Here is a 10764-nt window from a genome sequence, read left to right as displayed (position 1 = left end):
AATATTTTTCAGTTTTAAGCTCAAAAATTAAAATTATAGCGTAGCATTTAATTTCCCTTGAGATGTACATGGTGCACATGAATCCTGATGTACAACGTGCCATTTCTCATAAATATATATTAAGTATTGCTTGGCGACTTTTTTAATTTTTGTTGAATGTTGTAGTGACATATATCCTAAATCCATATTTAATATTTATACTTTTATATGTAGCGAAGGCGGCTTCCATAAATTATGTTACAGTTTGTTAGTGAATTTTTTTACCCCACCCCCTTCCTCTCCCATGTCACAAGATTTCATTAAGCCATACCCTTGTTTTGTTCACACTGCCACAATTCCGCTGACCCCATAAACCTATAACATAATTTATGGAAGCTGTCTGTACCAAAATCGCTCATCGTACAAAAAGGTATGACCATGCTGCGTAATTTATTTCGATACAAATTTCATAAATGTTTTATAATAAAAATATTTTATTATATATTTGAGATGAAATAGTCGTTTATATTTTTGAGAGCACTTTGTGAGTAAATTTTGCATTTATAGGTTAAATAATAAAATAAAATAAAATAAAAAGTATGTCGTAGCAGCGCTGTTCATATGGCAGCACTCGCACATTAACCGGCGGGCGGTCAGTTGGCAGTGAGCGTCGCTTGTCACTAAAATGGCGGCTGTCGTCGAAGCTCTGGCTGGCAAGTATCTGGGGGCGCTCGACGCCTTCCTCAACGACCCCAAGAAGCCGGGCGTGGAGCAGCTCGCCAAGCTGGAAGCCCTCACGAAGGTTCCCCGGAGGAACCTCGCTCTGGGTACGTGCAACCTTCACCCCCGGCCGCCGATCGTTACCCCCCCAACCTCCCGTCCCTTTCCTTACCGGCGCCTTCGCCCCGTCGGCCCGGGCCGTCCGAACGCTTATATATAAGTCGCGATCTCGCGTTAAAAATAGAACACCCGGCGACTGATTGTGATCGATTATTTCTTTTTCAGTATATCTTTGTAATATATTTCTAGTTGTATTGTATAATGGCGGCCGTGGCATTTTTTTTTTGCTGTTTTAGTGGAGGGGGACTCATTTTTCATTCATGGATGAGCAATTTTTGGCGCCGTTAGCCGAATATATTAATGGGATTCGAAATGTGAGGAAGATTCAGTGACAAAAAAATCAAATTATATTTGTTAATATTTGAAAATAGTTATTTTACATACCATGTATCTGGTGTTTTCTGGTGTGGTAGATCTATCAAATTAAGAGGAAATTTCATTAGCGGCTAAACTTTAGTTGCAACACAATTAAATTATTATTTTAAACACTAAAGAATAAGCGAGCATTGTCAGAATTTTTAAATCATTTATGCAAGGTAAACCTTGTTGCCAATTTATATAATTGGCGCCGACATTATAAACAAGTACCTGGTGTCGCTCCCCTCATTAGCTTATACAAGGATTCGGGAAGCCCACAATATCATCCATCGGTTTTATACATAAGCTAACATCCTCTCATTTCAATCCATGAGTCAACTACTTGCCATAAATTATATTTTTTTCAAAAGTGACTCATGTTGTATTCTGTGCGAAATAAAATTATATAATGTATTAAAGATCTGATTTCAAAAAAATTATAATTTTTGCTTTCTCTATTGAAAACTATGGAAATCGAACCATTTTAATTCACTTTATTAAATATTAATTAAATTTCATAATTTCGTTAAACTAATGTATTTATTTATCCCTTTAGCTAAAGATGTCACTAATATCATATCTACTAAAATTATTAATATAATATTATATATAAGTAATAAACATTTCAAGTCCCTTTTTTCTTACTTAAATCTCACCACCATATGTCGACCTTTTTTTTGCTCGTATTTTTCAGGTCAGAATATAAGCGGCCAAAATAAATATTTTTTCAGTCAGTATTTATATTATATGATCTATAACAGATGGTGAGCATTATCAATGTGTTTTAGGGCCAGCTTGTTTGGTTGGACTTGTAACATTGTCAGATGTCAACACTTGCATCCTACATACAATTAATTAGTATTCAATGTTTGGTACTGACCAACAGTTTTGGTATGAGCGAAATATTCTATAAAATATTTCTAAAATAAATTCATATTTATTATATAAATGTTAAAATATTTTTTTAACATTTATATAATAAATATGAATTTAACATGATCTTCCTATATGTTATTCTAACCTTTGATATTTATTCCGACAATGAATTGTCAGAATAAATATCAAATGATTAATTTTTACTTTCACATGGTAAATATTTCCAATAAGACATCAATAAAGTGTTATATCTCTGTGCCACAGAAAATTTATTGCTTATTTCTTGTTACTAAGCATTATGGTCCACTTGACTCGACACTCGTTTTTCTTATCAATAATACCCAGTGACTTACCTGCTGATTATATTGCTCAACAATCATGCTATGGTTTATCATTTTTCACCTTATTAATTATTTATTTTTTATTATTTACATGTATCACACACACATATATATATATAGTAGTTTTTTCATTTGTAATTAAATAACTCGCATATAACCTACAATAACTCGTTTGACCTTGATCGGTTGTGTGTAACTGCACGTAACGACGTAGTGTTATTTTTTAATTGAATAAATTCACTTGAAAACGTGTTTCTCAATATATACGGTCAGTTAATGTGATGGTATATTTATTTTACAATAACTAAAAATACTTTAAATTATATACTAAAGGAAATTATTAGTAATTTAAATTTTCTTAAGGCAATTAGTTATTTAATTATGTTAACGCATTGTTTGCGGAACGCGTAAAATTACGTTTTTTAGTGGTGGAAGTCGAGTAACGTATTTATAAGGGCTATTCTTATTACTGATTTCATTGCTCTCCATTAGATCACACTTCACACTACACAAATACTTTTATATTTTTTCTTATGTACGATTCATTGCAATAAATCAATTTAGTTTCATTTATACATTTTTTTTGTCAAATAATGATTTAAAAACATTGAAAGGGATCTGTATTTATGCCAGAATTTTAATGGGCTGCTTTTGTACTGCAACTCTGTTCAAACCTTTTTTTTATACCTGGATAGGGATACATCATTGAGTTGGGTTGGCAGAAGGGATTTTTTTTTATCACCCTTGCATTGTGTTACTTTTACTCGACTATATAAATGGTTCTTCAATTGTGAGTTTAGAATTTAAAATTTTAATAAATTATATTAGAAACAATTATATATAAGATACTTTAGTAGATTTTTTGCACAGGACCTCGCGGTGATTTTTCGCCCGCTCCAGGCGAGATATGGCATACAGTTATACCCGCAAACAATATGTTAAAAACCATCTCACCTTAGTATATTTATTACGTTTTAAAATAATTAATATTACTAACTAATTCAATCATACCAGTTGTTCATTTATAAAATTGTGCCCTTTGCATTTATGTATTTATTATTTGGGTAATATCATTTATATATTATATAAACAATAAATGCCAATTTTGCTCCTATGGTAATCAGATTCAATTTAATTCTTAACCTTAACACTTATGCAGTAAAAATTTCCCAAATTTATTTACCGGTATATATGTATATCGTTGTTTAGCAACTAAAAGGTTAATACCCTTTTAATCTTTTAATTTTAATAAATTAAACAATTCTTTTTTATTATCTATAACGAAATCCTTATGAAACGCTAGTTGTAATCCCTTTATAAAACGCCTTATTTTAAAAATATATATCTTAATTAATTAATAAAAATGATATAATCTAATTAAAGAACTTGCTCCATCTTAGAATAGCAGAAGGAATGTGAGTCACGATTGTTTATCTAGTGTTTATAATTTACTCAGGTGATTATAAACACTAGATAAAATAGTGTGTCAACTTTTTTATTATATCTTTTAATGTATATTCATATCTTTGTCCACAGGAGGAATAGCCATAATCGCTTTATATCTAATATTCGGAAATGGCGCCGAGCTTCTATGCAACACCATCGGTTTTGCATATCCTGCTTACATTTCGATTAGAGCGATTGAATCGCCCTCCAAGAACGACGACACCAAATGGCTAACGTATTGGGTCGTTTATGCCGTTTTCTCCATAGTCGAATTCTTCTCGGACCTCTTGGTCAGCTGGTTCCCGTTCTATTGGCTCGCTAAGGTATTATATTACATTTATATTTTTGCTTATCAATAATGTTTTCTAATTACACTTTGTGATTTCAGTGCATCTTCCAAATGTGGTGCTTCATGCCGACTGAAAACAACGGCTCATTGTTTATTTACCATAAACTAATAAGGCCTTATTATCTGAAGCATCATAGCAAAGTAGACGAATTAGCCGAATCAGGTAAATAAGATCTTTCATCGCTGATAGTTTTGAAAGATATGTCATATATGTTGATTTACTTGTGATTAACTGATAATTTAAAATAAAATAATAACATGAATGCTTTGTGTATGTGTGCCATTTGATTGTAACAAAAGCCATGGCACAATAAATGCATGACAAAGTTCATCTAATTTACTTTTGCTTTTTCTATTAACTTATTTTTCAATTAATCTAACTAATAATTAAAAAAACTTAACTAATCAAGTGTTATATATCAATGCTGTCCAATTTATACAACTGTCGATATGCCTTATCGGCTTACAGATACTCGATTAAAATCAACAATTGAGACGGACTGAGTCACTAAAACGAATTATTTAATTTATTCGTTTTTGTTTTATATTTGTCTATTTTTATTATAATAATATCTTACAAATGTTTGTTTTGATGAAATATTTAATATCAAAGTATAAATTATTATATGTATGATTTATTTATTTTATTATTAAATAAAAACGCTTATATTTACCATGTGGACAGCACTGTTAAAACTATTATAGCACTATTCACTCACAGAAAGCAAAACTATTATTTTATACTTAAATTGCAACCAAATCGCACATTGCCGTATTAATCACTTCTCTGCAAAACAATGGCCAGTTATCATGTATGTAATTTAGTTATCAAAAAGGTGTTTCAGAATATAAGAGGGTTGTGTCCTTGACTTTTAGGAGCGTTGATAATCAAAATTCAATAGTCTAAAGATGACACCAACAAAGTTAAGGTTTAAAGGTTGAACCTTTACTTCACTGCTGATAGTCTACATTGTATTGGTGGTACTTACACTCATAATAAAGCTTCAAAACAAGAACTTGCTAACTGAAAATTTCATTATATTTTTATAATTTCGTTTGCTATCTTTTCTTTTCACAATGACTGCTCAGTTAAGTTAAGAACTAGCGCTGAGGTATGCGATTCGATGCCAGCGGTATCACCTTGATTCTAAGGGACGATTTGATGATCTTGTTCCCGTTATAGATCTGTCTTCGAACTTGTAGATTGATTTTGATCTCCCATTTTAGCTCAGTATATACTCAACTTTGTAAACCACCGGACCAATCATGTGGTTCAACGTCTTCATTTTAGTTATATGAATTACGCAAAAACATAATCCTGAATGTGTTGGCTACCCGTATTGATTTACCTTTTACACAAAGGTATATTGTGACCACCATGGCTCTCTGGTAATTATCTCTTGGATGTTCTACAAATCATTTTTTAAGAGGGCCTTGTTATTAAAAGTTATTTCATCTAGTCTTTAAAAATTTAATTTACACCTGATGATATCCCTTGGGGTACCGTAAAAGATCCCATAATTATTATCATATTTTTTCGGTGAAATAAGATGTAATAAAAACATTGTCCTCATGTCTTAATTTATTTGAATACAAAATTCATGGGTTTTAATAGATTAATGAAAATGTCGGGATTGTAATTTCTGAAACTGAACTGATACATAAATAAATGATATACTGGCCAATTAGCTATTACTCTTCATTAGTCGTATTTTAACATTTTAATAAAATGGTGAAATATGCTATATGGTTTTTGTTACATTTTAGCTCCTCTGGATGACATTAAGAACCTTTTAAAAGGTGCTGAAAAAAAACTTGATGAAAAAATATCAGACTTCACACACAAAATCAAATAACTCGTACAATTAATAATGTATGTATATTTATTATATAAGTGTAAAAATATGTAAGGCCATTAATTATGCCTAGTCGATACACATTACACAGTAACACTGTTTCATTTATATTGTAGATAATAATGACTTTTTTTATTTTCAGCTAAGTCCCTGTTCAGCAAGAGTAAGTCATCTTAGCACGCTTGAACGCAATCAACTTTATAATCTGGATGTCGTATATATCACACCTCACCAATGCCAAAAATTATGAAAATATTTTTGCATATGAAATTCAGCATTACATGAATAATATGATGTATAAAAAACATAGTATATAGTCTTGTTTTATACCGCCCGAATAGCTTTTAATATTCATAAATATATCATCACCACACTTGCCATCTTTTGATTCCATGAATCATTTTTATACATATTATATTTGCTAAAGTTATATAAAGACAATGATTTGTTTAATAATTGTTGTACATTTATAGGAATACTGCAAATTTATTCTCTCACGCTATTTACTATACATACATGATATTTTCAAATCATTTATTTTTAAATTTTATCGCACATATGTATTGAATTATAAAATAGGACTATGGGGAATAATGATTTGTATTACTATGTTTTTTTTAGTTTTGTGTATTTTTCTTTAATCTTAAGTGTACTATATGCTGATTAAAATCTTATATGTATACGTACGATCTCATCATTGACGTTTTTCGTGATAGGGGGTGATTAACATGTATATAATTATGTGTATTACATATTATAATCATTTTATTTAGTATATATTCACTTATCCTTCCGTTTATTTTACATTTATACGCTTTGGATTTTCTTAATGTTGATTTAATAAAATTATAATAAAAGTCGATTGTGTTTTTGTTTTTTAGACCACACTGAGATGATGATTTTATTTTATAATAAACTTAACATATTTAAATCTCAACTAAACTAAACTATAAATATTTACGACGTTGCATTTTCTGCTTCTATTACCTTTTCAGCAGCAGCTTCTTCTGCTCTTCTAGTGCGCCAGGCCTTCATATAGGTCTTTGGATGAATTGGATAATAACCAGCTAAACCTAATAAATTAATATTATTACTAATTTTGTTTTTGATAGAAGAAAAAAATAATAAATATTCACACAATACATCGAATATAATAATCAAAAAATTTAGCAATAGATAATTGCCATTTTTTTGTATTGCTTTAGACATAGCCATACTCCGTTAAATATAAATCTGCTAATATGAGATAGTCTTATAAAGTGACTGCTATGGAGTTGATATAGCAAAAGAAACTCGTTGAATTGATACATCGAAAATTCGATCACAATCAGATTTCTGCTAATTTGGGTGGCGCTACGTGAATTGCTGATATCAGTGCTATAAGTTGAGTGACAAACCCTTGAAGTGGCGATATGTAATAACATTTTCGTTCAAGAAAATGTTGTCAAAAGCAAAAGTTACAGGTATAAAAGCAAATAGATATCAACCCAAGAGTCAAGTAATGTAAAACAAAAATAAAATGTTTTTATTAAATTCTTAAGCTAAATTAAATTCATATGCTGATGGTCATTTACTAATTGCAATGTTAAAATAACAAAATGATATAAAAGACAGCCAAAGAAATAAAATTAAATTTACAAGCTTTTATCGAATTAATTAATCGAAAAAACATCTTGAATTCACGATATAAGATCAAATATTTAAAATCTAATGAGATTAAAATAAAAAGGCAACATTCTGCTTAAAAATTTAACATTGATTTTAAATTTCTCAATCATAATTAAAATGTGTAAGGAGTTATATAATATATTGAATTGATATAATCTTTTTTTCTCAATATTACTTTATACTTAATTTTAATTATTGATAATGATATAATTCAATTTAGTGAAAATATTTCTAATAAAAAAAACGCTGAGTGAATGCATCATATAGTGCATGTGATATTTGTATCATTTAATAAAGCAATTGTATGTAACTTTACGTCTTTTTTAATACAAATATTTATTAAAAATCATTTTTGTTATTCTTAACACAAAAATATTTTGAAACTAAATATTTTTGTGTTAAGAATAACAAAAATGATTTTTAATAAATATTTGTGATGTTTGTAGATAGATGGTATGAAATGTATAAAATGAATATATACCCATCAATTTCGCAACAGGTTCAGTCAACAATGCACCGCGTCCGAGCCAATGTCTGATTCGTTCCATATTCATAGAAACCAGCTTCTCATTGAACATATTCGACATCGGGTCGTACGTTCCCAGTTGCTCGATGGGCTGCTCGAGGTGATACCGAAATCTCTAAAACACAAATAATAAAATAAATAATAGCTCACACAATTTATTAGACGACTAGCTTATATCTCACTTCAGTGACTACGATGTGAAAAAAGGGACGATTCGTGCAGCCCTTCTGGACCATTCTGATGTGTTTGATAGCACGACTCAGAGATTTACCGTGGCCTACGCAAACCGGTAGCTTGTTCATGATTCTGAAGATAACAATTGTAAATTATCAACAAGATGGGATTATTTTATTGGTTAGAATTGTATGGTGAATTATTGTAGGTAAATAAATGATTAAAAATATAACTTATTTAATTTTTACGGTTTAAATCATATTTATTATTTGAAAATTCAACATAAATACCTATTTTCTGTCGTTTAACCACCAAAAAATGAAATGGAACTGTCAATCGAAGTTAACCTATAATGTGAGGGAGACATAAGTTTGTTACCTAGTTACATAATGGTTACTATTTTTAAAAGATTTTTTTTTAATATTGTGTTTTACGCAATACACTGCAGTTAATAAATTTATTGACTTTTAAATTGCTGGCTGTGACTATTATATTTTTAGTTGTTGAATAATAAGTTTTCTTAGATAATTTTGAAAATTAGGAATATTTATTTTAAATTATAGTCTGAACAATTTTGCTAATAAGGGTTATCCAACTTAAATTTACGATTTTTTTTTAAAAAAAACCTACAAATTTTAGGATTTTTTTTATTAATTGAACATTTGGTGTATTTAATTAATTACGAAAAATAATATCAATTAAATTGCCGTCTCTGGACCTTTTGCAGCAGCCGATCCTTTCGATGACTTTTTCATACATCTCGATTATACCTTGGCGGATGTTTGTTTTTAGATGCTCCAACGTTTCGGGTTTGTCGGCATGGACATGACTCTTAGCATAACTCCACAAAAAATCCAACGGTATTAAATTGCATGATCTTGGCGTCACCAAAACTTAAAATAATGCGATCTGGGAGCTTTTCACGCAAAACGTCCTACGATGTATGGCAAGTTTTTTTTTTAGAAACATGTCTTCCAAGTTATTCTACCTATCCCCCCCTCTCTTCAAATGACGCCCCTGCTTATAATATACGTCAAAAGCATTAAAATCAGGCCATCTGAAAAAATATTTTTGGGGTAAATTCGAGATTGTTTTTTCCAGATTTTATGTGAGAAATAACCCGATAATTACTGTTTAAGAATCAGGGACGCCGTTTCAGCTTTTTCAAGTAGAGTAACAAAAAGTTGGGCAGTCAGCGGTCGTTTGTTTTTTAATACTTCAATTTCACTAAAATTCTAATGCCAATGGCCCCCCTGCCTTCCCCTAATCGACGTCCTTGTTTCAATCTTGTCACTTTGAACACGAGTGATTACTAACAGCTGTCTGATTTACGGTGCTACCAACATAAAAAAACTCGAATTGGATCACCCAATATGAAAATTTGTTTCGGATCCGGATGTGTTGGGGCTGGTCCGAGAGGCGGGCGGTCTCCCAATTACTCCAAATGAGCGCCATTTGATTTTATTTATCATTATATCGATATATTTTTAAAAAAATATGGAGATCGTATTGGAACAAAATTTTCTGAATAAATGTGTGGGACCCCACTAATGTATTTATATATAAGTTTTATTGGGACCAAAACTTGACTGGTAACACTGACGTGACGTAGGCATGTTCTCTTGGCGAACTTTGGTAGGCTCGCAACGCTGGTGCAACCTTGTGCACCATCCACTCATTTTTATATTAAACATGTAAGCCACATATCTTCAATAAAGTACTAATACACTGGCTCAATCTGTGTCTAATTGTCACTCGTCGCCAGAACCTGTTTTTAGCTCCCACAGCAATTTATCATTTTCAAACTAAAACTCCGAGATGATTTTAAAACAATTTTTCCATGACGACCTGTTTTTAGCTCTTTCTGAAATTTGTCTTCCTCAAATAAAAATTTCCCAAATAATCTTAGTTTTTTAAAGCTCGGGTCGATGAACATTTTTAGGCCGGCCCTGGTGCCAAGTTTGTGGTTTCGTGCGTTAAATGTCAAGAAATATAGTGACATTAAAAATATTAACTCTGTCCTTCAAATATGTTACTGATTATACAATAATATAGGGTCGGTCTAAAAGATGAGGGGCTTGGAATAATTTATTTTTAAAAACTATAAGTCTTATCGATTTTTCCACTTCGTATTGAAGTAAACATTCAGGAAAATCATATCTTTAAAATAATATTATCCAGGTATGCACCATCGCGTTGCTAACATTATTTAAATCTGGACCTCAGTTCTGCGAACTGGTTGGTACATTACGCGTGAAATAGCAATCATTTGTTCTCGGATATTTTCTTTATCTGACTCTTTAAGTATCCCCAGAGAAAAAAGTCGGGAGGAATCATGTCAGGTCTCCTGGG

General features: G+C 30.8%; 2 protein-coding genes across 3 annotated transcripts; one reads left to right on the top strand and one right to left on the bottom strand.

The window, feature by feature from the left end:
* Positions 1–608: 608 nt before the first annotated feature.
* On the top strand, positions 609–6901 carry ReepB (Receptor expression enhancing protein B). 2 transcript variants are annotated; one of them, XM_088188538.1, is made up of 5 exons: positions 609–806; positions 3930–4162; positions 4228–4351; positions 5956–6061; positions 6187–6901. In XM_088188538.1, exons 1-4 carry the CDS (start codon positions 665–667, stop codon positions 6042–6044), a joined length of 588 nt encoding a protein of 195 aa, XP_088044664.1. In that variant the 5' UTR covers positions 609–664; the 3' UTR covers positions 6045–6061; positions 6187–6901. The 2 variants fall into 2 exon arrangements, with proteins under 2 accessions (XP_088044664.1, XP_088044665.1); XM_088188539.1 differs by lacking the exon at positions 5956–6061.
* A 10-nt stretch (positions 6902–6911) lies between these two features.
* On the bottom strand, positions 6912–8810 carry mRpS16 (mitochondrial ribosomal protein S16). Its single transcript, XM_088188540.1, has 4 exons — positions 8703–8810; positions 8421–8544; positions 8194–8353; positions 6912–7117 (listed from the first exon to the last, which is right to left on the bottom strand). The coding sequence occupies exons 2-4, from the start codon at positions 8538–8540 to the stop codon at positions 7002–7004; spliced, it is 396 nt and encodes a 131-aa protein (XP_088044666.1). The 5' UTR covers positions 8541–8544; positions 8703–8810; the 3' UTR covers positions 6912–7001.
* Between the last annotated feature and the right edge of the window lie 1954 nt (positions 8811–10764).

This window comes from Plectrocnemia conspersa, unplaced genomic scaffold (assembly GCF_051122295.1).
Source record: "Plectrocnemia conspersa isolate PC_06_02 unplaced genomic scaffold, ASM5112229v1 ptg000007l, whole genome shotgun sequence".
Lineage (NCBI taxonomy): Eukaryota > Metazoa > Arthropoda > Insecta > Trichoptera > Polycentropodidae > Plectrocnemia > Plectrocnemia conspersa.
This window is presented reverse-complemented; position numbering and strand designations above follow the sequence as displayed.

Excerpts from the sequence above, each read along its gene's own strand:
- ReepB (XM_088188538.1), top strand. The coding sequence starts at position 665 with ATGGCGGCTGTCGTCGAAGCTCTGGCTGGCAAGTATCTGGGGGCGCTC. Across the intron at positions 807-3,929 it reads CCGGAGGAACCTCGCTCTGG|GAGGAATAGCCATAATCGCT; the intron begins GTACGTGCAACC and ends CTTTGTCCACAG. Across the intron at positions 4,163-4,227 it reads CGTTCTATTGGCTCGCTAAG|TGCATCTTCCAAATGTGGTG; the intron begins GTATTATATTAC and ends TTGTGATTTCAG.
- mRpS16 (XM_088188540.1), bottom strand. The coding sequence starts at position 8,540 with ATGAACAAGCTACCGGTTTGCGTAGGCCACGGTAAATCTCTGAGTCGT. Across the intron at positions 8,354-8,420 it reads TTCACATCGTAGTCACTGAA|AGATTTCGGTATCACCTCGA; the intron begins GTGAGATATAAG and ends TTTGTGTTTTAG. Across the intron at positions 7,118-8,193 it reads ACCTGTTGCGAAATTGATGG|GTTTAGCTGGTTATTATCCA; the intron begins GTATATATTCAT and ends TTAATTTATTAG.